This window comes from Anopheles bellator, chromosome 1 (genome assembly GCF_943735745.2).
Source record: "Anopheles bellator chromosome 1, idAnoBellAS_SP24_06.2, whole genome shotgun sequence".
In the NCBI taxonomy this organism is placed as follows: Eukaryota; Metazoa; Arthropoda; class Insecta; order Diptera; family Culicidae; genus Anopheles; species Anopheles bellator.
In genome coordinates this window covers 21,427,161-21,453,008 of record NC_071285.1, presented here as the reverse complement: position 1 = coordinate 21,453,008, position 25,848 = coordinate 21,427,161, and the positions used below count along the sequence as shown (strand labels likewise).

Here is a 25,848-nt window from a genome sequence, read left to right as displayed (position 1 = left end):
AAGCGGCAAACCTTTAACTCTGACCACTTTCGTCGACCTATTTAAATTCAATTCGAAATTTTACAATCGGATAAAGTGGTTTATACATTTTGCACTTCATATCGATTACTTTACAATCTTGTTCCGATCCTATGGTATTTATTTATTTATAGGTACTTATAAGTAGTTTCTTGTTTCATATATTCCAATTGTTTATCCATATTTAAACCGTTTTGGCCACGTTCGCAATGATCGGTTTAGGCCGGGCCTTGAACAAAATCTTGCTCCGTACGACTGCCCGGACTTGATACTCAACCTTTGGCACAACCTTATGCTCGATGGCAACGGTCGAATCGAGCACGGTCCGATTAGAAGCGACGGATTGGCCCGTCGAGTTCAGATTCTGCTGACTTTCGGTCACCACTTGGCTTATATCTAGCATCGTTTCATCGCATTCCCGAATATCGCGCTTCTCCACCACCAGTAACGGTTTATCAATTTTCTGCATCCGCCCCTGCAGTATATGGTGGCCGATGATTAGGATCTGGAAAGAATGAATCTGTTCATTGTTCTGAATCCAATCGAGATGATAATATTGATCAGGTGTACATACCGGCTGGCCGTATTTGTTGTACAGCAAATCTCCGATAAACTGTCCCGCCATGATGCGTTCCCCTCGAACCTCCAAATCACCCTGAAGTTCGACGATACACCATTCTTCTAGTTTGCCAGATTGCTCTTCGCCTTCCTGCGACGGGCTGCAAAATTTTATGAATGAATTTTAGAAGTTAAGATAATTAAGAATGAATCATATAAAATAAATGTAGATTGCTTATTACCCTACTAAAGAAAAAAAACCATAATCGCAACGAAACACTTGCATTTGAAATGCTTTCCTCTTTATTGAATAGAAAAAGAAAATGTACCGAGTAACAGATAGATTACATATCCTGTGGACTTCCCTTGGACCCGTCTAACAGCGGAACTTCTTAAACAGCGGATGCTGATGGGCAGACTTTCTACGCGCTTCATAGTAGATCGCATCATCTGCACCGGCCATCGAGCTAAGACCACCGGTGCGTTTGGAACCGCCCAGACGAGGGACACCCGTTCCCTCGCCCGGTATTCGCTCGTCCTCGCAGTCCATGTCGGTCGCCGACATTACCTGCTGCAAAAGTTGCCCCTGCTCGTCGCGTGTTTTGTAGAACAGCTCCGTATCGCTCTCCATTCCGGCGAGGTGCGTGATCACCTTGTAGCTGTAGCCCTGATTTACCAGAAACCGTTGGCGCTTTCGGGAGTAACCCATCTCGAGCGTGTCCTGTGATACGAGGGTGTAGAAGAACGCATTGTACTCCTCGGCGATGGCACCCTTCTTGGCTCGCAGGATACGTCCCAAACGCTGCGCCTCCTGTCGACGCGAACCACCGTGCGACGAGATCTGTATCAACACGTTCGCCTCCGGCAGATCGAAGCTCGTATCGGCCACTTTACTCACGAAGATCGTGTTCACCTTCGGGTTGAACTTGAAGTTTTGCAAAATCTGGATTCGTTCGTTCTGTGACGTCGGCCCGTAGATGTACGGCTTGTTCATCTTGATTGCGTAATGCTTCAGCGCGAACACGTTATCGCTGAACACGATCGTCTTATCACCTCGCTTCTCGTGGTAGCGGATGAGATACTGGCACGCTCGGAACTTGGCCGGATTCATCACATACAGCAGCATCTTTTTGGACGTTTTCGTCAGCAGATATTCACGGTAGAACTCCGGTGCCATCGGGCACCAGACCTCCGCACATTGTACCCGCGCAATGTAGCCACGCTTCTGGAGCTCCAACCAGTTCGCTTCATACAGCTTCGGTCCGATCAGAAAGTTGAGGTCGGCAATCTTGTCGTCCTCTCGCAGCAATGTCGCCGTCAGGCCGAGCTTGCAGTGCGACTGCACGATTGTGAGCACACGACGGAACATCTTGGCCGGGATCGTGTGCACTTCATCGAGCACCATAATGCCCCACTCTTGCTCTTGCAGCCAGCGCATCGTCTGTTCCGCTTCCCACGAGCGCTTCTGTGTGTGCGTTATCATCGAGTAGGTCGTCACGAGGATCCCGCAACCCATCGGTTTATCCTTTGCTTCGGACGTGAACCGACAGATCATGCTATCGTCCGCCGTGGACCACATTTTAAACTGTTGCTTCCACTGCTCGACCGACACACCGCTGTTGCACAGGACGAGGGCTCGTTTGCGCACCGTACAGCAGGCCGTAACACCGACGAGGGATTTCCCTGCACCGCAAGGCAACACAATCACGCCAGAACGGGCTCTTCCGTTTCCAAACATTTTGCGCAGGCTTTTCTCCTGATACGGACGCAGCACAGCCGCCGGTTTCAGGTCAATGTTAATGTCCACATTGATCGTATCGTTACGGAAGTCGTACTCGGCGAGCAGCGGGAACTCAATCTCGATACAGCGCTTCTGCAGCACTTCGATCTTCTCCTGGTTCACCTCGAACGATACCGTGTTGAGATTTGCTTCTTCTTCCTCCTCCTCGTTGTCCATCTTTTCGTAGAAGTTTGTGATATCCTCCGGTACGACATCGGCTGCTTCCGTTCCGGGTGCTTCCTCCGCAGGTTTATCTGTTGATGACTTGGGGTTAAACGTCGATCGAATCGAATGCGGTCCCTTGTCTTACCGATATCAGTAGTAGCCGACGGTCCCTGGCCAATGGTGGGTAGCTTGGTCTGCCCGAACGTCGTGATGCCCTTTCCCTTCTCGAGCGTTTGCCGAATGAAACCATCCTCACTTTCGTCTTCGGTCCGACGCAAGCGGCACGACTGTATGACCGGATCTTTCAGCAGCTTCTGCAACACCTCCGGGTGTGGACTTTCGACAAAGTATTTGTTGTGTTTCAACACGAGCTTTACCTTGCCGTACGAGAGCGTGCAGAGGCGTATGAATTCAATGATCCCCTCCGGAATGGTAGTTTTACTCAATCGCTTCATGTACTCCACGATGTCGTGTGTCTGTAGCCCGACGGAGACCGCCGCATACAAGCTGTAAGCCGTCAGTTTGTACTCGTGGATGTGTTCGGGACTAAAATGATGGCCAGAAGAAGTGGCAGTTTATGAAAAAGGGTAACCCACATTCGTCCCCATCCTCCTGAAAGGCTCCAATTTCCCTACCGACAGACCGGTTCCGAGATGGCGATCAGAAAATCGTGCGCATGTTTGTAGACCGGCGAGAAGGACTCAAGAAAGATGTGGCCATTCGGGGCAACCCACAGCGGTCGCGACGTATTGTCCGGTTTCAGCTCCATCTGCGACCGGTAGTCCTTCGCGCCGTACTCGTCCTCCTGGATGGCATCGTCGTTCTTCTCAGCATTTTTGGTGGCCGCGTCCGGCACAAAGTCACTGTCTCCGAGGCTGCTGCTACTATCGTCGTCGTCGCCGGCCAGTGCAGCGTACGCTTCATCCTCTGCGCGACGCTTTTTGTTCCACTTGTTTTCCACGAAACCACTCGCACCGGACGAGGACGAACCGGATGCAGCTTTATCCTTTTTGGACGATTTCTTTGGAGGACCCATCGTGCCCACTCCGGAAAATGAGCCGTAAACAACAAAACGCAATAACGCAACAACCGATTTGACAGCGGCACTTTTGACAGAACCCCCACGGAACCGCGAACTCGAACCGCGTTTTAATGCGATTTTGCATAATCAAACTGCTAATGTAGGATGTTACTTACTTTCTTACATAAATCGGCATTGCCACCGATTCACTCGCACAATTTTCTCAAAGAAATTAACTGAAATAAAAGAAATATCACACTTACAAAGTACCATCGAAAGATTCCTTCTGCGAAACAAACTTTGGCGCCCAACTCAGTTCCAAAGTTTTCCGCTAGAGGCTGACCCGATGTTCGTACAGGGTGTGTCAAAAGATAAACAAACGAATCAAAGCATCGTTTTCGATTGTTTTCCCATTATTTAGTCGACCTAATTGGAGAACTTGACGAGAAACTAAACAAAAACATTTGATCGGCGGACCAGCAGCACTCTCAAAGCGAACTTTACTTTATTATCCATTTTAAAATGTTCCGCACAACCAGCTGTCAAACGGTGAGCCGCTGGAAACGCCGCGCCGGCGGCTGGAAATACAGCCGCCGTCAGCAGGCGGTCAAGAAGACCAAGAAGGAGAAGCGGTGCAGTACAGGAAGGAACAAATAGAAAAGAAAACGTTGACAGCGAGCCGTTTGTTCGTCCATATTTTTCGCAGCGCCCGCGATTCGCCAACTATTCTCTGTTTCTCCGTGCCCGGTCGTCTCCGATTCCGCGTCGCCATTTCATCGTTGCCCTGAGACGTTTTTGCGTGTGCGGTGCGTGCTATTGTTTTCTTTCTTTTGTGTTTTCGATCGTTCGCCGGACGGTTTCCGTTGCGAGGATAAACCGCACGGAACGCAGCATTGTCGCGACGAGGTATCGATTGTGTGCGTTCTTTCTTGCAATTTCTGTTTTCTGCGCTTTGCGCTCGGCACAGTGCACACTTTGTTTCCGCCCGGTGCGAAACCATTTCCTGGAAGCCTTGAAGAGAATAGGCAGGAAGTTCGGCAGCTTGTGCGCTCGCGTGTGCATGTGTGTGCGGTGGTGAAGTGTGCTACTTCCGACTGTCCGTTCTCGTTTGGTCACAACAGTGTGCGCGCGTGTGTGTAGTGTTTGTGTCGCACAATCGAAGGATTCATCATCGTGTCTCCGTTCGGTCACCGTCTGAATATTCCGGATCGTTCTTATCACTCAGGCGGGGTGCGGGATTACTGGCGAAAACGGCCCACTGAAGGCCCAGAGTGCGAGAACGAGAGCAAGAGTGTACGGGCGAGCAAGAGAGGTAGGTTGATGAATCAACAAAGCGCACACCGGCGGTGCACACACCAATGCACCAAAATGGTCCGAAGAAATCTTCCGAATACACGCAATCCGTAGCAACCGGAGCACCAGAGGGATTACTGCAGGAGGTCAGCCGACTATGGCACAAGCAGGAAACAACCCCCGCGGGAGGTGCCATGGTCTCAGATTTCGGTTCAGTCTAGAGAACGGCGCCGGTGCCAGCCCCCGACGCCAGCCCCCGACGCCAGTCCCCCTCCTGGGCTGGCCATCGGGAATGTAGACACGAAGCAATGGAGAAAACCCGACGGCTAGCTCCCAAATTTTCCCTTTTCTTCCATACTTATTCCTCGAATCCCGAGCACCTCTCCAAATTTCACACCCCGTCCACCCGTGTGCGTGTATGTGTGCACTAAATTCTTACGGAGTTCGGTTTCGGGCACGGCCAGCCAAAGAAACATCATTATCCTAAAATTAGATTCGTACACATGCTTGCCCTGCTCCCCAGGGGCACCCTTATCTTGCCGTGCCGGTGGTTGGCAGGAAGTGTGGGCGGGGCGAGGCGAGACATCTTCGGCCACCTCAACCACCCACCGGAGCGGCCGGAGGCCAGTTCCACCCGGTGCAACCTGCGTACTGACCTTCTGGCTGACTCTGGCTCCACACGCAGGTTTCTTCCCGGACTCCGGTCTCCGGCAGCATGCGAAGGTTGTTGCCATCGCAACCCTCTCCCGTGCGCGATCGTTGCCGATGCACATGTTTCGTGATCTTCTTTCGGCGCGATCCCGGCGGCGGGGCGGGCAGTTGGCCGATTTGTGGTGCGTGATTTACGCAAGCAAACGCCGTCGGGGCGTACAGACCACATTGTTTGCCGCAACTTTACACTTGTTTATCATTAACTTTTGCGATCGAGCGCAACCCGCTCAAGCCTGGAACACGATCCACGAGCTGTTGCCATGATTTACTCTGCAGTTAAGCAATATTTTGAGATAATTACTAAATGAGGAACTAGAATGTAACATGAATAGGTATTTAGATGGTTTTGCATAGGATGTTTATCTTTTTCTTCCCATAACTTACATCTCTTTTTTATCAACATAATGATAGAAGATACTTTCCTGACCATTTTAACACGTCATTTTTCTGCTGATCAACCGCAGCGTGACCGATCGTATGCGAAAGGGTACGGTACGGAGCAGAACCTTGGCAATCCGCGGCACGTGAATTCCTACTAGAAAAACATGTGCGAATCCAATTCGCTCGCCGTCGGCGCTCCTTTCCGGCACCAGACGGTTGCTCGTGCGTGCGTGGCACGCATTTTTCTGCACCAACTTCTGCGACCTCGGCGCGGTCCATCACGATGACTAACTGTGGAAAAATGTGTAACAACTCTGCGATGTGCGATGGCCTAGTGTTATTGTGTGTTATGTCGCGTTAAACGCAATTTCATATTCTACGCACATCGGGACACATCGACCGCCGCCACCACCACGCTTCAGACGTTTTCTTTCCATGTCGTGTCATCATTCTGCGATCATCTTCTCGTCGCCCGGGGCCCACACAGAGAGGATGCTTTGGTACTAAATATTTGCACACACAGCATAAGTAATACGTTTATTGGCTTTGAGTAAACCCGGCGACCGAAATCCACCGAGCCGAGAATGCGTCATGCAGACTGGGAAAAAGGACGAAACACACATCGCTAATGAGCCGGGCAATGCCTTCGGTGAGGATGTGTGGATACAAGATTAGATGAACCGTGAACAGGCCTCATCTGCGGCGGAGGCATTCGAGGTTTTCCCCGTTCGAGACACGGACGGATCCCCCTTTTCTCCAGCGATCTGGAAAACTAATATAAACACCTACACACTCCATGTGTGCCTCACCCCCTCCGGTACACATGGTCTTTCATCGAGCGAGATTCTGGCTCTCCTTTCGCTTCTTCCATCCGTGTTCCATCCGCAATCGTGGCCATTTGCTGCGCGCGTTGGGGTGAATCAATTTTATTGATTACTTTTAATGTGTGGATGGATACAGCCTTTTACCCGCACATTCCTTTTGATGATGCCTCGCGTTTTCCGGCCGTAGGCTCAATCATGTGAGACGTATGCTCGTAAGCGAGCCAACCACAGCTGGTGTGGGCCAACTTGTTGCTGGACTCTCGGGTGCTTCATTCTTGTGCATCCGGATACGTGTGCAGATGCGGCGCTAGAAAACGAATGCATTGCATTGCACAACTTTTGTCCATTGGGCATTCGCATAGTATAGGTTTTTGTTTCCTAGTAAATTTGAACGAAATACAATCAAAATGGCTGTAACGCAGTGCGTTGCAGTGGGTCTAGCCGCTGTCGAATGATTGAGTTTTTATTTTTTTATGTTTGCTTATCACATACCGATAGCCGATATGACGTGGCGGGGCCGAGGCTGTCATGAAAGCACTGAATACCAGCCGAAGTGACCAAGATAAATCGAAAACCGTACACGCACACAAAGTTCCAAATCGTGAATTTTACGAGCGCTGCAGAGCACACACAATCGTCGCGTGTGGCTCCGGTCGGAAAAGAGTGTTTCCCGCATTATTCCGCGGTTTTTATCACACACTTCTTTTTACTGATAAACAAACCCAGGGGTACGCGGGAGAAGGCCGCGATAAGCCGCCCCAAAAGAGTGCGTTCTTCATTTTTTCTGCCTCTTTACACACTCTCTGTTGCTTGACGGCCATGGTTTGTGGCCGGTTTGTGCCGGCCGGCCGCTAATAATGTTTGAATTATTTTTGTTTGTTTTTTCCTTCACCGAACACAGTATTTATCGAAGAAAAGTCGATGTGGTGCACGGTAAATTTAAAAAAGTTCGTTCTTCTATCGTGCACGTATAATAGGAACACAGTACCGGAGCCACGCGGAGCCAGCCCTGTGCTTAGACCGTCATCGTCATGTCTACGGAAAAGGCAGTCAACCCGGCCGAGGTGGAGCAGGAGGAGCACGATACCAACTACCAGCCACCACCACAGAAGACGATCGAGGAAATAATGGCGGCCGACGCGGAAGACGAAAGTTTGCGGAAGTACAAGGAAGCGCTGCTCGGGCAGGCTCAGGCGGAAAAGATTATTTTCGGTAGGTGGCGTTAGAGTTAGAGTTTGCTGCGATAGAATTTCCCAACGATCGGCATTTCCCCCTTTCAGATGATTCCGATCCGCGGAAAGTGATCGTGAAGAAGCTAGCCCTCGTTGCCGCTGACCGCGATCCGATGGAGCTCGATCTGACGGGTGATTTGACGAAGCTAAAAAAGAACGTAAGTGGTTGGTGGGTGAGTGAAGCACCGCGGCGGTCCATTCTTATCGCTGTTGCTCGATTACCGTTTTAGGTGTTTGTTATCAAGGAAGGCATCCAGTACAAGATTCGAATCGATTTTGTTGTCCAACGGGAGATCGTCCATGGGCTGAAGTATGTGCAGAAAACTTACCGAATGGGAGTGCCAGGTACGATGCTGACTTGATGGCAAATTCCGCCACCATCAGATTCTTTAATTGGGCTACATGAAATGAAACCAAAAGTTCCATACCGATCCATTCTCATTATGGTGCTCCTTTTCATCCACCTTTTGAACTCTAATCCTGATCAATTTTCTATGCCTTTCCATTCTCATCTTTTCAATGGTGGTTATGGTATGTTTCAACACAATTTCTTGTGCCATGAACCGCAACGTTTGTGTGTCCCTTTGAAGCTCTCCATGGTAAGGGTAAACGAAATCGGCGATACTAGCGAAGTTCCAATGGTCTTAGTTGCGTCTGTAACTCATTAATAATGCCACTAGAGTTCGTTAGATTGCTTGTTGTTAATGACTTACCATTCAGCAGACACACTAGAGCGATCCTAGATAGCCCACCTAGAGAGCTCACCTGGAGAAAGTTCCACGAATGTTTGTCCTATTTTTCGTTTCAACCTCTGACGACTTAATTGCGTGTGCGTGCGTGTGTGTAAAGGGCAGATCTATTCCTAGTTCACAAAACCAAAATTTGCTGTTACTTGGTAACCGCTATTTACCTAACCTATTGTTTTCTACTTTAGATTAGTTTAATTATTAGATACCACTCCTTTAGAATGCTTCTAGTGAAATGAAGAATTCTCTTGCTACTTGTGTATCTCTTTCGTATTTTACTGGTTGTTTTTATGCTAAATTCGGTAACACTCCGTCTTGTAGATGCGGAGAACATAGGTTTCAAAACTAATATCCACCAAATACCTTACTCCTTGATGCTCTTTCATGCGTAAAACCAGTCGACAAAATGGTGCAAATGGTCGGTTCGTATCCACCAAAGAAGGAAATCCAGAGCTACACGACACCGTTCGAGGAGGCACCATCCGGTATGATGGCCCGCGGTACCTACTCCGTGACGTCCCTCTTCACCGACGACGACAAGAACGAGCACCTCAAGTGGGACTGGAGCTTTGAGATAAAAAAAGACTGGCAGTAAAATGCAAAATCATCCAAAAATCAGCAAACAAGCTAAAGGAACACAGGAACACAAAACAAAAATCACACACAAACAATACAAACAACACTATATAACACTACATTTACTAGAGACGTAGATTATGCGCCGGTCCGAGGCGGGCCGAGCGAGTGAAGAAAAAGGAACCTTTGTGAATTAAAAAGCGCATCAACCCATTGGTCGCCGCTGCACGAGCGACACCATCCACCAGAGAGGAGTCAGACGTTACGCGAGTGAACGCACTGGTGTGAAATATGATGCTGTTAATTGAAGTCGCGCATGGACTATGCTGCTAAAAGATTATGATTTGTCCTCTCCGAACAGACGGTGTACACGCGGAAGAGATTCGGATTAGCTGGATTTGCTGTAAGCACGATTTTACATTGAAAAGCTCGTTAGCAACGCGTAGTACCCCCTTGTACAGTGTAGAGGAAGATCGAATCGAGGATCGAGGATAGGGGAAGCATTTCATAAAGAATTTCTTGAAGAGCGTAGCCATTGCCTTAAGGTTTGGGAAGGTTTTTCATGTATTAGATGCATTTTAGTTTTGATCTTGCTCACATCCCGTATTGCGGTAGCGCATTTAGGTAGCGCGTGATCAGTCCCTCGTTCGCTTTCCGTGCCTGTTTTGCCTCTTATACCCTTTTATCTAAAACCCGCGTCCGTTTGCCCGTTTCGTATATATTATAATAAAACCGAAACATGATAAAGGTGCTTCAAAAGCAATAAAAATGATGATGAAAAGAGCAATGGACAGCAAATCGCCGGCCTTCCGGCTTGAAAATTATTGTAACTTTGCAAAGTATTGTCATGAAAACCTTAAAGCGGGTAGCAACAAGTGAGTGTGTACGCCAACCGAACGGTTATGTCGCAGCCGGAAAGTTAGACGTTAATATATGAACAAACGAACCCAAAATCCGGATGTATCAATCACCAATGCGCTGATACGCACTAAACAGATACGCCAATATAACGCTTGATTCGTATTGTGCCGTAGCTTGTGCTTAAGCAAACCCCCTTTTCCTTTGCAACACAGTACGGAACGGAACCCAAGGCGTGAGGCGGTTAGTCGTGATCGCACGCAAAGCTTAGAAGACGATGAGATGATCCAGTTGACGCGTGTCCGTTCGCGAACTACTGTACCGCAGATGATAAGAAAACAATAAACTCTAACGTGTGTGATAATTATGGATGCTCCCCCGGTACGCTCCCGCCATTTGTTGCAAGTAGTGCATCATAATATTAAAGAAAATGAATCGCGAAAAGAAGAAGGCACTGAAATAGGGGCACCCAATGTACTGATAATGAAGAAGCCGTGATCCATGATGTTTATACTAAACGAAACGAACGTGTACCGGAAAAAGTGCAATGAAAGAGCATGTAGCGACCCACTTCGCGGTACCACCAAGCCTCTCCAGTCTCGGGATGCACTACACACAACACAACACGGTTCCTGTTGCGATTCAGTTCCTTTACAACAGCATTCATAATCACGTGGCGATCGAATTATAGTCAGCGATCGCTATCACTAGCCACATACCCTATTTTTGTGAATGTTTTCTACATCAATTTCAACACATAACTGCGTGACCGGACGAAGAGATCCGCGTGTAGGGAAGGGAGCAACCGGCAACATTATTAGCGATCAAGCCAAAATTGCTTGCGAAGATAAAAGCGTTTATGAAATCCATTTTTACACATATGTGCGCGCCTTAGATGTAGCCGAGCGAGCAAATTTAATACGAAACAACACAGTATGGAAAGGACAGGAGCTGTCGGGATCGAATCACACAATAAGCAGGCCCCAGACAGACGGGTGCCGGGACAGTACGGATGTCGAAAGCGTGCTCCATTTTCGGCGATCCTTAGTTTTTTGATCAACAATGTGTGTGCTCAATTTGTTCGTTCAACGGTATTAGACGGAGGAAAATGAAAATTATAATAAAAAAACCCGTGGTCCGTGGAACGCTCGTGTCCACGACATTTACCGCCGAAAAAGCCAGACCGATCCGTTCATTGAGATTATAATATCACAAGTCTCCGATCGTAGACGGGCGCGTGCTTCGTAGACTAAGCATCTCAAATCGTGTGGTCCTTTTTACAATTTGGTAAGCCAAAAATTGAAATGTCAAGCCGCCGCCAGCTACCAGAAAGTCGACTCCGTCCCGGCGGCGCCTTATCAATCACTGTCAAAATCAAGTTTACTGGCAAACGTTATCGGGTGAAATCGGGCAAAAAGGTAACCTTCGACGGTGGAAAGTGTAACAACACACACACAAAGGAGCTAGTAGCACGCAGTCCACAGCGAGTGGTGTGTCCTTCTCCTGGTATGTGACTCTCGGGCAGGGGCACATTGAACGCAATGGCCCATTTCCATTAATTTTCGGACCTCCGTAACCCGAACGAAGGATCATAAATTTCCCTTGAATTAGTTCGCATAAAACACCGAACTCGCTGAACGACCCCGATCGGGCGCGTTCTCTTTATTGCTGCCATAGAGGGGTACGATTTCGTTCCCTTTCCTGATTTGAATATTAAATGGAACCGAACGTGTACTTGACCTATTCCGACAGGCGCGATCCGAGCATAATCGTAACGTAATCCTGCACTGCCACCAGCTAATAGGCTGATACGGTTTACGGGAGCGACAATCAATTCGCAGAAGCGATCCTTTCTTACCGGTTACGCCTTGCACACCACAATTGCAGTCGTAAAACGTAACGAATTAACACGAAAGTTTTTATTATTTCAGAAGGAAAATCATTATTTTCGGATTAGTAAACGTACGGTAAACGGACATCGATTGGGTTAGAGATTACTCTTAGCATTTATTGATCCGTGCCACGGTTTCGTTGCAAATTATTGCATACGCTACAATCCATCAATTGCGCCTTAAACCGTGAAACTATTTTTCGTCACTAGTGGCCCAAGCATAAGCCGCTCTTCGCTTCTCGAAGAGAGTAGTTTGTGTCCAGGGTAAAAGATCGTCAAATCTGGCCAGAAGTGACCGTTAAAGTGAAACGATGTGCTACAATGCTTCCGCATACGGAGGGTGGTGTCTACAGAATGATGTTTGCTGTTGCTGTTTCGCTCAATAAGTTATGTTTGATAATTATTAAATAGCTTGGGTCCGGTACCGAACCCAGAAACCGTACTAGAAGCACACTCCAAAACACAAACAGACAATAACATGATCTAATTTCTTAGTAAACCCCTTCAGGTGGCTCAACACTATTGGGTCCTCTCTATTGGTTGATCTTGATGAAGTTGATCAACCCGTTGGTGGATGAATCGTGCGTGGTGGTCTGGTTCGGGTCAGCCAGATCGACCTCGATCGCCTTGGCCAGCTGCTTGCCAAGCTCGACGCCCCACTGGTCGAACGAATTCACGTCCCAGATGACGCCTTGGGTGAAGATTTTGTGCTCGTACATCGCGATCAGTGCCCCGAGCACGAACGGTGTCACCTTCTTCACCAGAATCGAGTTCGTTGGCCGGTTACCGGTGAACACCTTGTGCGGCAAGAGCTGCTCGAGCGCTCCACCGGAAAGGCCAGCCTTCTCGAGTTCACCGCGTGCCTGCTCGGCCGTCTTACCCATCATAAGAGCTTCCGTCTGGGCGAGGTAGTTGGCCAGCAAGATCGTGTGCATCGCACCACTTTCGACTGGATTGTGCGTCTGCACCGGAGCAATGAAGTCGCACGGGATCATACGCGTTCCCTGTGGAAAAGACGATGAAAAGTATTAAAATCAGTCAATAATAAACCTTAGTTCATAGACCCAACATTAACAAATTTCCACAAAATAACGCCCTCCCCGTAATCAGCCAATGACCCCGTAGCGACCGCGTAATGATTGATACATCATACAGCAGCGTATAACCCGAGCGAGACGCGTGGTAAAGTACCGACTCCATTTGGGTTTGGTTATCGAGCGAATGGCGAGTGATTTACATAAAGCACACAATTACCCAGGCGCGGCAAGGGTCGATAAATTGAGGTCAGCACAAACCCCTTGGTGGAACCACGTCCTTAGCGTTATAATTGAATCCTCATCCTCCGCTGGGTGGACATTACGATTTGAAAACCGGGAAACGCTTTACGTCCACGATTTTCGCGGGAGAAATAACTCACCGTCAAGTGACGCGGCGGCTAGGACCAGCGATTGCTGGTGTTCCCCGGTTAATCCCCATCCTGCCCAGGGAACAGTGTTTCGCGGTTCTTACGCTGCGCTATGCCGCGCTTTCTTTGCATCGAATGTGTAATGAACGATTGGCATGTTTTGGAGCTTTTAACTTAAGGCGCCTCAACGGTAGCGCTCCTACATTGTAATGCTAAAACCGATTTAGTCGGGGACGACTTTAAGGAACCACTGGCAAGTAGTGAGTTTTCTTTTGCAGCCACACCACGGGGGCCAAAAAGCTTCTAAGGTCGTGCATTGTAAATCAAACTAATCTTGCCTTACGACGATCCCGCTAGGTAAGTTTCCTCTGAACTTACCTAGCGGGGTTTTAATTCTAAAATCACCTTTCTTTTTACCGCGACCTTCATTAGTCGTTAAATGTGGCCCAGCAGACTAGGAATACTGTCCGATGATTTGATTTAATACTTATAACTACTCTTTTTTACTTCAACTTCTCCAATAACACATCTTTGGCATCTCTTTGCCATCAAGCAAAATGTCATGTTTTGATGTTTTATACAAATTGATCATTACAAAAAAAAATCTAATAGACTTCTAAAACAATTGCTTTAAAACAATTGGAAATAACAATGTATCGATAAACCTCCATTTAGACTGTGACTAGAAGGGACTGTGATTAAAGACATTGACAGTAACAAGTTTATATAAGGGAACAATCAATGTGGTACAGTCTGTAGCAGTAAATTATAAAAATTCAGTAACATTATTAAAACATAACTCATTTGTTTATCGGCATTGATTAACAAACAAATGATAGTTGCAATCGAACCAATCGCCCGTGCTATGGCCACTTCCTTTCGAAGCTCATTCACACTCCATCATGTTTCATATTCATTCATTCTCCCCTAGACCGCGAGCTCGAGTGCTGCTTCGTGCTAACAGAAAGACGGTGCGTGATGATGTATATCACAGTCACAATAAATTAACCCACCGTAAGGTTGTTGGAACAAATAATTGGTCCGTTCCCAACAAACGTTGAGATGTCTTTGAAGTGCCAATCAGCGTGAAGTCTTAATGAAGAAGGGCTATAGCTGAAGGCTCCAACCAAAAATTCCATAAACCGCCTCAGCGGCAAGTGGAATCGTTCACACCACAGGATCTCCCTGTACCATTCGGAACGCGCCACACGGTTTGGCTTCCCCTTCTGTGAGCTTCATGGGCTTCACAATCCCGCAGAAAGCACGCAAACAGAATTGCAATGCCGGCCTCGGCCACCGGAAGGAAGGAAGGAAACAATAAATTACCAGCGGTCCAGCGGTGACCGCGTTCGGTTAGGACCCTCCGATTTCCAAATTAGCAGTGAAAAATATGTGTCGAAAGGCGGTGCTTCCGCCCGTCGTAGCAACGTTACTCGCGGGAGTGGCAATAATCTGTTGCTACTCGGGAGTGTGGACCACTTTTGATGCCTGATTGGGGCCTTTTCGGAGGGAGAACGGATTGTAAGTTAATTTACTTTATCGGTGCGTATTATTGCTACTCCACATTCGGAGCAAGGGGTTTGAGTACTCTTTCGCTACCATTTGGTGTGTCCTTTGGCGTGCGAAACGTATTGCTCCGTACTGGGTTAACTGAACGTTTCTATCGTTTATCAGCAGTATTGGTCAAACAGCGCGAATAATCATCACGATAGTGTTGCCTAGTGTTAGTAGTAGATAGCAGTGCCTAGTGTAGTGTTGTCACTGAAGCAAAACTCAGGAAATGAGTTTCAAGTGTACTCGACGCCATTCTTGTTTACCGTCATGACTTTCAGAATAAAACACTTTTGAGACGCTCACCTGATGGATCAGTTGGTAGAAGGCGTGCTGGCCGTTGGTGCCCGGTTCGCCCCAGACGATCGGTCCGGTGGCGAAGTTGACCTTCTCGCCGCCCTTCGTGACGCCCTTGCCGTTGCTCTCCATGTCGCCCTGCTGGAAGTAGGCCGCAAAGCGGTGCAGGTACTGATCGTATGGCAGCAGAGCGTGCGTTTCCGCTCCGTAGAAGTTCGAGTACCAGATGCCCATCAGGGCCAGGATGACCGGGGCCTAATCGGGAAAACACAGAAAAAAGAGGTCACAGAAACACGTAACAAAGTTGCCCACCCGAAGCATACATTTTCGTTCAGCGGCGCCGTCATGAAGTGGTTGTCCATGTAGTGGGCACCCTCGAGCAGCAGCTCGAAGTTGTCGAACCCGATGGCCAGCGCAATCGATAGGCCAATGGCGGACCAGAGCGAGTAGCGGCCACCGACCCAGTCCCAGAACTCGAACATGTTGCGCGTGTCGATACCGAACGCGGCCACCTTCTCCTTGTTCGTGGACAGTGCCACAAAGTGCTTGGCGACGTGCTCCTTCTCAGTGCACCGCTCCAGGAACCACCGCTTGGCCGCCGTCGCGTTCGTGATCGTTTCCTGCGTCGTGAACGTCTTCGACGCGATGATGAAGAGCGTCGTTTCCGGGTCGAGCTTCTTGAGCGTCTCGGCAATGTGCGTACCGTCGACGTTCGAGACGAAGTGCGACCGGATGCCCTGGTTGTACGGTTTCAGCGCTTCCGTCACCATCAGCGGCCCAAGATCCGAGCCACCGATGCCAATGTTGACGACGTCGCTGATCTTCTTGTTGGTGTAGCCGCGCCACACGCCACCGTGGATCTGCTCGGTAAACTCCTTCATGTGGGCCAGAACCGCGTTCACTTCCGGCATCACGTCCTTGCCGTCGACCAGGATCGGTTTGTTCGAACGGTTGCGCAGGGCCACGTGCAGCACGGCCCGGTTCTCCGTAACGTTGATGCGCTCCCCGTTAAACATATCGTTTCGCATTTTAACCACATCGCGAGATTCGGCTAACTCGAGCAGCAAGTTCCACGCATCGTCCGTGACACGGTTCTTCGAGTAATCGAGCAGGATGTCACCGTCGCCAGGAGTCGTTAGCTTGAGGCTAGAGTACAACAGCGAAGAGAACAAAACGAGTGAAGATCATTAACATTCGGATTCGTTAAGCCACCGGAGGCAAGTTTAGATTTTAGAATGAGCATTGCAACCCTTCCTTCTAGAAATCAAGGTTCTATGCATGAAGGACAAATGTAACCTTTGGGATGCTGGCGTAGAGAGCGAGATCCGCGTCGCGTGACCCACCACTGTGTTATGTCACGTGTATGCTCTCGCCGCTGTTGCACATGCTCGCCAGTCGCGGGTGGCTGCGAAGGTCAATAACGGATTTCCACAACAAGAATACGTGAGGCGAGTCACTTTCATTTTTGCGCGGTGTATATCGTGTCGATGGTTAGATAACGAACGAAAGGCTATCAGCACTTAATGTGATAAAATAGGCGGGCATTTTATGTCCGTTTATGCAGGATAGTTTGGAAGATTGAATTTATTATTTGGTCTCAGGATGGAATTAATGCCCTTTGTAAGGTGATTCCGGTCCGGTATCAATGGCCCATCGCCAATGTTAAAGGCCCATAAAAAAGTGTCATTTTTTGTTTTCCATTAAATTATCTGCACAGACGCGAACTCATCTTTTTCCAGAGTATCATCGAATCTGAAAATCTTCAACAAGAAATCGGCCACGAACCGTGCGTCGGTGCGATTATCAAACGCCACCGTAAAACGTGTACCGATATGAGTGCTTACACTGCTGGCCATCTGCTTCGCGATCGTTTCGTCCTACCGTGTGCGTTACGGCCAATATTTTAGTGTTTTGGCCCGAATTTCATCATTCAACCGTTCACACAAGACGCACGGGGGCACAAATTGCATCACTTTTTGGCGGGGTCGAGCCCTCTAGGGAGATCGGGCTGGCGGTTTCGTTGCGTGGTTGTTTTGCTACTCCCGTTCACCGATAGGCCGAAAGATCGTGGAGGTCAAGCATAGGCCGCCGGACAGCGACGACAATCACCGTCGGTCGAACGGTCAAAGCTTGAGCATGGTGAAGTGTAATAAAAACAAAAAGAAAACGACACTCGATCGTGTATGTTGCGTGTGCGTTCGCCGCGCTACTTACTGGAACTTATCGAAGCGAATATCGTCGCCCGCGAAGAGCTGCTTGATGTTAATGCCCGATCCGTTGGCATCGTAGTACTCCTGAATCTGCTGGTAGACCGGATCCTTGGACAGTAGCACTTTGCCCGACATTTTCGCTGCTTCGTTCGAACCGATCTAAACTGCAACCACGACGACACGGCCACCAAAGGACACGGAATGCACCTGAATGCACCGGGAGATTCACAGAAGGGTTAGGTAAGAACTCGATACAGCTCGGAAGCGGTCTGGTCGGAACGGCTTCAACAACTTGGCTGCTGGAGGGCTTGGCGGTCAGCGCTGGACTGACCAAGTGGTCGCCAACCAAACCGCGGGACCTCGAACGGAACGGAACACTTACACACAAGTTAGACCTCTCGACCGGACAGCACGCAAGGATTTCACGTGCCACTGGCTGGATATTCGGATTACAGGATCGCCAAATCGCCTTCCTCCGCTGTCTCAATGTCAAATGAAAAACATAGTGAGAAACACAGCGCGCGCGTGAGGGAGACAAACACAGATGTTTGCCGGCTTTCGATAGCGCGGCGCGTTTATGCGTGCGGAGTCCAACTCGACTCCGTGTTCAAATGTGTACTTCGATCCAACGGCGGCGCACGCGCCAGAGCGAGAGAGAGACAAAGAGCGAAAATAAACAAAACGGGCGTGAGAAGTGAGAAGCAGAAAAGTGAGAGTGGTGAGAAAAATCTGCCCACGGTGAGCAAATCGCTATTCACTGATTGAGCCGTTTTCTTTTTTGAATTTGAAATTATGAAATGTGAATTACCGTAGATTACGGGTATTAAGACCCACCTTTTTTGCAAACAAAATTCAGTCTAAAATCCAGTTAATAGGTGTAGTCAGCGACTTGGCTGGCTGGATTAACCCGTTAATGCATGGCTGATGGCACCAAGTTGCCTCCACTTTTAATCTTCAAACGTAAAACCCTGCCTAGGGACAAAATCCCCACAGGAATATTGATTCATGTTCATTCAAAAGGAAGGATGGACCTGCAAGGCATGGACTTGTGGTTTGATAAGGTATGGTCTAGGCGACCTGGCGGCCTGTTGAAGAAGAATTCTCTTTTGGTTTTTGATCAGTTTACGGGGCATTTGACGGAAAAAGTAAAGCAAAAGGATAAAGAACTGAGAACCCAGTTAGCAGTCATCAGCAGTCAGTCAGCAGTCAGGTGGTGGCACAAGTCAATCGCAACCTCTTGATATCAGTATCACTAAACCAACAATTCCTCAGCTAAAGGTCAAAGGCCAAAGTGATTCCTCAGACACAGATGATGATGACATGGACGCATTAGCTAGAAAACTGGTTAATCAATGTTTGGAAACAGAAGATATGTTTGAGACTGAAGAATTTCATAATTTCTATGACGAATGAGTTATAAAAAAAGTCGTTAAGAAATAAAAATAAAATAATATTAAGTAGTTTTTCTTGAATTTTTGATCTAAATACCCGTAATCTACAGTACATATTGGGGTTCCTATAAGATTAAAAAAATAATGGGCGTTTTGAGTTGATGTGAAATGTTGATGTAAACTGTAATGCTCAAGTTAGTTTCTCCTTTTTATTCGTTCATTCCGCCGGTGATCGAAATTTTCGTGGTTTAATTGAGGATCATGCCAATTATTTATGACATTAAACATGAACATACTTTTCATCGGATTACCAAGCATCGGGTGAATGGTATTTCCCCTCGAATGGATAAATTCACTAACCGAAACATTCTATAAAAATTAGTCTTTGTGGGCAAAATAGTAAACAGAGGTGGTTTAGCATCTGATTCTGTTCAATTAAAAATCTTTTGCATATTCTAGCTTCGTTAGCCACTATGGCTTCGTTTTGACCCCTTGGAAAGATTGGTAGCGAGGTTTTATCGATCTGAGCACAATTTTACTAGTATGCAAATTCGGTAATTTCCGAATGAAAAATTTCCATCTCAAATTGTTTTTTGTATTAAATTTTTTATCGATGTGTCGATAGGCATTCGTGCATTTTAAAGAAAGGTGAAACAAAAAATTTGGTGTGTGAACTTCGTTTTCATGTCGTGGAGGTCGGATTAAGGATATTACTAACTTTCGTTCGTTTTCCTTTCGTTTTCCATCGTTGAGTGTGTAGTTTTCTTGTTTCTGTTTATTCCATTGCTCACCATTTCTGAATTCGTTCCCAAAAACAAAACTTTTTACTAAAGTGAATTCCGAAGGGCCCTTTGACTTCCATTTATTTGCAGTTTCTGATAGCCGTCCGTACCGTCGAAAGGGTTTTGACTAGCGCCACAAAGAATCCGTTCACTGCCAGACCCGAAATGGTGCAAAGCACCATTCTCTGAACGATAATGGGGTGGCACCATCAAGCTGGTTGGCCGGCCGAAGAAAGATCGTGCCCTTTCGGAACATGGAACGCGATTTGTAAGACCCTGGACGACACCGCACTCGCGTGTTGCTCTCTACTTAGTGAACAATTGTTTACAATCGTTGACGCCCATTGGTTCCGAAGCTGAACAGCCGTCCACGACAGAGCCGCGACCGAATTTCGATTGCCCAGAACGTGAGCTGGGTAAATGAAAATGTCCAGGCTAATCCGTCCGGCACGCGGGTCCGACTTTCTTCGGTCCGACCGATGTTAGCGGTCAGAGTGGTCTCGGGAGAGCATTTTATTAATTACCCTACGTTTGCCGATTTGCCGCCGAAATGGTAAAATGGCGTGAAACACTCGGCGCATTGGGCAGCGGGACCAGCAATGGAACCGGACCAAACGGTGACCAGTTGGCCAATAATTTATGCGACTTTGGTCCCGTGACCCATGCCCTTAGCCGAATCGCGGCTCGTCGAAAGGATTTCGGTTTCTTTTTCGGGATTTCGACGAGCCGTTGATATTATTGTTTGCCACGAAACGGTGACTAAGCGGCGAGTTGCTGTTCTTCGGCTGGGACCTCGTAGACCTCGACGTAGAGGACCCCAAACAAGCGGACGTTCATCCTTCCATCCGGTTCCTCCGGCCGGAACAGCAATCGGGCGATACTGGGCGGTACCTAAGGGGTGTTACCCCAGATACGGTAGTACTAATTCAACTTACTTGGACCTCATCGGGTCAACGATTGCGAATAATGGGCAAGTGGCCGCAGGCAAACCGCGTCGGTGTAACGTCGCTAGGAAATAGGGTTTGTTAACGATTAGAACCGGTAATAATATTCGGTCATGTTCACCGAGCGACCCGAAGGGCCACCCATCCATCATCTCGGGCTGTCGGGTCTCTCGGTGCGAGCCAGAAGGCTCTTGCCAGACGGACCAGGACCTTAGCCCGCCGGGTCTATTGAACCAGGCTGTTTTACTGCAATTGTATCGATTATTTGGTAGCTTTCGTTGTCGGTCGGGCCCGCTCCGTCCTCAATGTTAATGAGAAACACTGCTCCTTAAACAATCATGTTACGGATGGCCGGCAAGCAAAAGTTTTTGTGAAAGCGGTTGATCGCGGATAGTTCTGTTTGGAGCGTAACTTTAAATTTGCCAGCTAATCCCGGAAAGTCACGCACGCGAAACTGATGGTGCTCGCCGTTCTTATAATGATCGTTGTGGTGACCGGAACTAAACGTCTACTAATTTGCATACTTTAGTGGTAATTTGAATATTCGTACGTTACGTTCGTTAGATACTCAAAAATTTCTGCGTTTGGCTTCATTATGTTTTCCGCGTTTTTTGAAACGCTTTTGATTGAGTGCTTGGGAAATCTTTGCGACTAGCCGCGCCGCGAATAATATGGTTCATGGTTCATTTTACAGTTAAACTGTCATGTTTGGTGTCGTGCTAATACATCATCATATTCCGAGTCCAACAAAGTCCAGACCCGTTATCGTTAGTGTAATAGGAGCTTTGACACTTATGCATGTGTCATACATTTTTCAAAGGACTTTAAGATCAAACTACGAGGTTACTAGCAGATGGTGCAGATTGCCTACGCTTAGGCCACTGCAGAGTGTACAATTTGCAGCGTTTTGCTGTTGTTGTTGTGTTATTATAGAGACTTTGAGCGCGGGACTTCATTCGTCTTTGCGTTTTGCCTATAGACTCTTGAAGGTACAAAGATTGCATCGTATGTTCTCCTGTACGCTATACGTTCCCGTTACTAGCATTATGCAAGTGTCTAATATGAACAATATGCCTTTTTATTGTAACATTTAAAGCTTCAGCTGTCAGTCAGTCGAACTCGAGCTTCCGGAACGTGCCGGCCGTTCCGAAGAGATCCTTTTCTTCCGCCAGCGGATTGGTGGTCCGGCGCCGGCTCTCGTCCACCCCCAGCGATTCCTCCTCCATCAGGTACGTCCGGTTGTCGATCAGCTTCTGCTCCCACTCGTCGACGAACTGCTGCACCGGTCCCAGTTCGCCGCCCAACTCGGCCGGCAGTATGGACCGGGGGAAGTGTTTGTGTAGCGACTCGAGACTGGAACCGTGCGATACAATCTGCTTACAACGTGGGAAAAAGGTAGTGCAAGATGCGGTTCAAACAATGCGCCCCCCGTACCCAGAAACCATCTCCGTTATCAGCGGTCCTTATCTAAGGCCACTGCATCACGTCACGAGGCGCTTACCGTTCGGTTGCGGTTCTTCTCTGTCATGAGGCCTTTGAAAATGTTTAGCACTATGTCGAAGCCCTTCGGTGTGTTGACGAAGTGGAAGCCTTTCTGGCGGAGCGGCGATGCCTGCTGGTTCAGGATCGATGCTTTACGCAGAAAGGAAAGATTGAAGTTGAACAGATGGCCACTGGACGAGTGGCCAAAGTCGATGATGGCCGCCTGGCCGCAGATCACCATCTGGTCGTCGTCGCGTAGCAGCACATCACCGATCATGGTGAACACCTTCAGCACGTCGGGAAAATCGCACACCTCACCGTCGAACGCATCGGCCCGGATGAGCACAATTTTCGGGTCGTCCGGACGGACGGTGTGAGGCAGTGGAACGGAAACACTGAAAACACCAAACGAAATCCACATTCACTCACTACCGTTCTGTTGCGCTGCTCGCCAAGGACCTACCCCATTCGGATCACTTGGCGCACGAACGGATCAAGAGGATCACGGTTACGCATCACTTCCGGTAGGACGGAGCGGATCGTGTAGTAGGTGTCCAGCTTCTGCTTCACCCGTTCCAGGCTGTGCTTGCAAGCGCGCAGAAACCCTACCAGAAACTGCTCCTCAAGCCGGCCCCGGATGTGACCCGACTGCTTCATCCAGGTCTGCAGCAGCTCCAACTCCTGGGCGACGGTTTGCTCGTTTTCGTTCAGTTCACTGGCAGCCTTCGCTCGTAGGCACTCCGGAATAGGCCTCAATTGCTGGCGAGCAGAGGCTTGTGTTAGCGGGTTTCAAAGTTTCTTACACATTCGACACACCCTTGACCTACCAGCTGAGCGGTGCTTGTACCGGATGCCGGGAATATTTCCTTCCCAACGGGGACTTCTACCTTCGTGCTCATGATGAGGACCGCTCAGTGACCTAATTGGCAATGTTGGGCACCAGCTCGGAGAGTTGTCCATACACCTTCGACGAACTACCTGGCAAGATTGGCATGTGGTGAGACAAATAGTGGGCGATAAGATAAGAACTTTGCTATCCATAAGCGAATCATCATCGGCGGTTGTTCACATTTACACCACGTGTGTGGCGTGGACGCCGATGGCTGGCTATCGCTGGAGAAGAGGTTCACCAGACATTCACCAGAGTCACATGTGTTATGACGGTCATGTTCTGGGGACTCTAGCAGAATGTAAACTATGAATTGCGAATTACGAACATACAAATACAAGTTAACCCACAGACGAAGTCTTTCGAGACACCTGAGCGATTGAAAAACAACAGCTGTTCATCAATTATCAACACCTGTTATGACGAACAACTTTAAAACAACGCATCTTAAAGGGGTAAAGATAACACTTTTAGTGTTTCGCCGTTTCAAATGGCATTGTACACTTATAGTGACTCTTAGTGATTGCCGTTGATAACCTACCATATTGGTAGCCATTGGAAGAGATATATTGAATTGAAAAATAATTCTCTTTTACTAGTTTTATTTGTTACTGTCATAACGAAGAACACGTCTTACTTAAATCCGAAATGCAGTATTATTGCTGCAGAGTATTTGCAGCTATGAAAAGCCTAGATTGTTATTAACCTGATAGAGACTTTTAGCTTGCAGCTTCAAGCTTGCTTTCATCTCTAAGGAAGATCAGTTATTTCACCAAAGCATATTTACATAAAAGAAATCTCTGGCGAGAGAAATCCTGCGGCTACCGCATGGCAGAAGGAATCGTTACCAGCAAATGACTCAATCAGAAAGGGATGTTAGAACACCAAACGCAGAACATAGGCGAATGAAGAAGGAACTTTGGCCGCAGGAAAGCCTTTTCGGTTTTTTTTCGGACACTCGATTCTTTACTTTTCGTAGTTCACGTGGGCTAATTACTTCAAACGTTCAAACGTTCTTTGATTCAATCAAACGATTCAAATCTATTTTGAAGCCGAAACCATCATTCATTAGCGCCATCTGTGAAGCGATAGCATAAACTGGGCAACACCTCGAGGATTTTGAAAGCACCGTTTTGCAACCGCTTTAAACGTTGATTGAACATTGCCAGCGAACAGTGAAATGAGCACGCCTTTTTGCACGTAAAAGGACGCGGGTCTATCTTATCGACGCACCGCAGGATTAATGAATAAATCGCACTAATGCAACGACGACGACGAACTCGGATCGATAACAAAAGTTCGAATTTGTTGAGAGCCAACTACCGGGCCCGGGTTCAGGTTGGTCTATCAGTTCGGAATCCATCATAGCGCAAGGTGGACGCTCGCCAATTCGGTTTCAGCAGGTAAGATAACGGATCGCCAATCGGTACGATGACCTTTAGAAGTGAAGGGGTGCTCCTTCTAGTAAAAGTTCCCCTAATCCTACCGGTTCACTATCTTTTCCACGCAGCTTATCCCACTCAACTGATAATGCCGAACATTAGGCCCCTGTCTGCCGAGTTGGCAAAGAAAGCCGCCGACGAGCTGTTTGAGAAACCGGAACGGCTGGATGAAGATCTGGCCGCCCTGCGGACGTGGCTGGCGAAATGCCCGCACATCAAGGCACGGACGGACGATCAGTTCCTGATGATGTTCCTGCGTGGCTCGAAGCATAGTCTTGAGAGAGCGAAGGAGAAGATAGATATGTACTACTCGATTCGGACGGCCATGCCGGAACTTATGCGCAATCGTGATCCGGAGGAGGCCAAGATCAAAGAGCTGATTCAGCTTGGCTCAGCGTTACCCCTACCGAGCACGGTATCGCCTGATAGCCCAAGAATCATACTCATGCGACCCGGAGTGTATGACCCGAACCGATACACTATTCAGGAGGTATTCCAGTACAACACCATGATGGCCGATGTTATGATGAAAGAGGACGATAGTCTGATCGTAGCGGGACAGGTAATGGGAAAGTTGTTCTAGGTTTTGCTCCTTTGAACAGCGCACAGTAGTATATCATGAATTCTTCTTCGTAGATGGGAATCGTTGATCTTGCCAACACGACGATGGCTCACTTTCTGCAGGTTAGTCCGTCGATCATGAAGAAGATGACCATGTGGAGCCAGGAAGGATCTCCGCTACGCCAGAAAGGTTTCCATTACGTCAACGCGCCGAGCGGGTTCGAGTTGGTTTACAACATGTTCAAGAACTTCCTCAACGAAAAGAACCGCTCTCGGGTGAGTTTCAGGTCCGTTCAAAAATTGATGTCGTGGAGTCTGATATTTCTACCTTGAATCATAGCTACATGTTCACGGGAGCAACTTGGATTCATTGTACGAGCATATACCGAAGAGCATGCTACCAGCTGAGTACGGTGGTGAGGCGGGCCCAATCCAGGACCTAGTAGACGCGTGGGCAAAAAAGCTACTCAGTTACAAGCAGTACTTCAAGGAAGACGACCAGTACGGTACGGATGAGAAGAAGCGGCCGGGTCGGCCGAAGAATGCAGAGACTCTGTTCGGACTGGAGGGTTCCTTCCGGAAGCTCGAAGTGGACTGAACTCAAACCCGCCGTTTCACAACCGAACCGTTTAAGACACCGATTGAACCGGAAGACTTTGGCACCAAGTGCTAAATGACAAGCTGAATGACCATGCAAATTTCACAATAAAGATCCCAATACAAGGAAACCGTAAAAAGGCGCGGGTATATCTTATCGACGCACTGAAAGATCAATAAATTAATCAGACGAAGGCTACGACAACGACGAGCTTGGATCGATAACCATAGGTTCGGTTTGTT

At 48.2% G+C, this 25,848-nt stretch overlaps 6 protein-coding genes across 6 annotated transcripts; 2 read left to right on the top strand and 4 right to left on the bottom strand.

The window, feature by feature from the left end:
* Positions 1–202: 202 nt before the first annotated feature.
* On the bottom strand, positions 203–3,848 carry LOC131206736 (chromosome transmission fidelity protein 8 homolog). The gene is made up of 3 exons (XM_058199409.1): positions 3,719–3,848; positions 593–737; positions 203–523 (listed from the first exon to the last, which is right to left on the bottom strand). The coding sequence occupies exons 1-3, from the start codon at positions 3,736–3,738 to the stop codon at positions 203–205; spliced, it is 486 nt and encodes a 161-aa protein (XP_058055392.1). The 5' UTR covers positions 3,739–3,848.
* On the bottom strand, positions 911–3,557 carry LOC131206735 (general transcription and DNA repair factor IIH helicase subunit XPB). Its single transcript, XM_058199408.1, has 3 exons — positions 3,157–3,557; positions 2,667–3,067; positions 911–2,610 (listed from the first exon to the last, which is right to left on the bottom strand). The coding sequence occupies exons 1-3, from the start codon at positions 3,555–3,557 to the stop codon at positions 953–955; spliced, it is 2,460 nt and encodes an 819-aa protein (XP_058055391.1). The 3' UTR covers positions 911–952.
* Positions 3,849–4,214: 366 nt separating the features above from the next.
* Positions 4,215–11,329, top strand: LOC131206437 (rho GDP-dissociation inhibitor 1). The gene is made up of 5 exons (XM_058198985.1): positions 4,215–4,854; positions 7,729–7,963; positions 8,032–8,141; positions 8,214–8,328; positions 9,128–11,329. The coding sequence occupies exons 2-5, from the start codon at positions 7,783–7,785 to the stop codon at positions 9,322–9,324; spliced, it is 603 nt and encodes a 200-aa protein (XP_058054968.1). The 5' UTR covers positions 4,215–4,854; positions 7,729–7,782; the 3' UTR covers positions 9,325–11,329.
* An 816-nt stretch (positions 11,330–12,145) lies between these two features.
* Positions 12,146–18,006, bottom strand: LOC131205315 (glucose-6-phosphate isomerase). The gene is made up of 5 exons (XM_058197370.1): positions 17,900–18,006; positions 17,522–17,724; positions 15,631–16,453; positions 15,317–15,562; positions 12,146–13,058 (listed from the first exon to the last, which is right to left on the bottom strand). Exons 2-5 carry the CDS (start codon positions 17,650–17,652, stop codon positions 12,588–12,590), a joined length of 1,671 nt encoding a protein of 556 aa, XP_058053353.1. The 5' UTR covers positions 17,653–17,724; positions 17,900–18,006; the 3' UTR covers positions 12,146–12,587.
* A 3,729-nt stretch (positions 18,007–21,735) lies between these two features.
* LOC131216791 (alpha-tocopherol transfer protein-like) lies at positions 21,736–23,040 on the bottom strand. Its single transcript, XM_058211371.1, has 4 exons — positions 22,944–23,040; positions 22,580–22,875; positions 22,136–22,511; positions 21,736–22,007 (listed from the first exon to the last, which is right to left on the bottom strand). Exons 1-4 carry the CDS (start codon positions 23,013–23,015, stop codon positions 21,744–21,746), a joined length of 1,008 nt encoding a protein of 335 aa, XP_058067354.1. The 5' UTR covers positions 23,016–23,040; the 3' UTR covers positions 21,736–21,743.
* Positions 23,041–24,370: 1,330 nt separating this feature from the next.
* On the top strand, positions 24,371–25,718 carry LOC131216683 (retinol-binding protein pinta-like). Its single transcript, XM_058211238.1, has 4 exons — positions 24,371–24,408; positions 24,516–25,009; positions 25,084–25,284; positions 25,349–25,718. The coding sequence occupies exons 2-4, from the start codon at positions 24,536–24,538 to the stop codon at positions 25,604–25,606; spliced, it is 933 nt and encodes a 310-aa protein (XP_058067221.1). The 5' UTR covers positions 24,371–24,408; positions 24,516–24,535; the 3' UTR covers positions 25,607–25,718.
* The last annotated feature ends 130 nt before the right edge of the window (positions 25,719–25,848 follow it).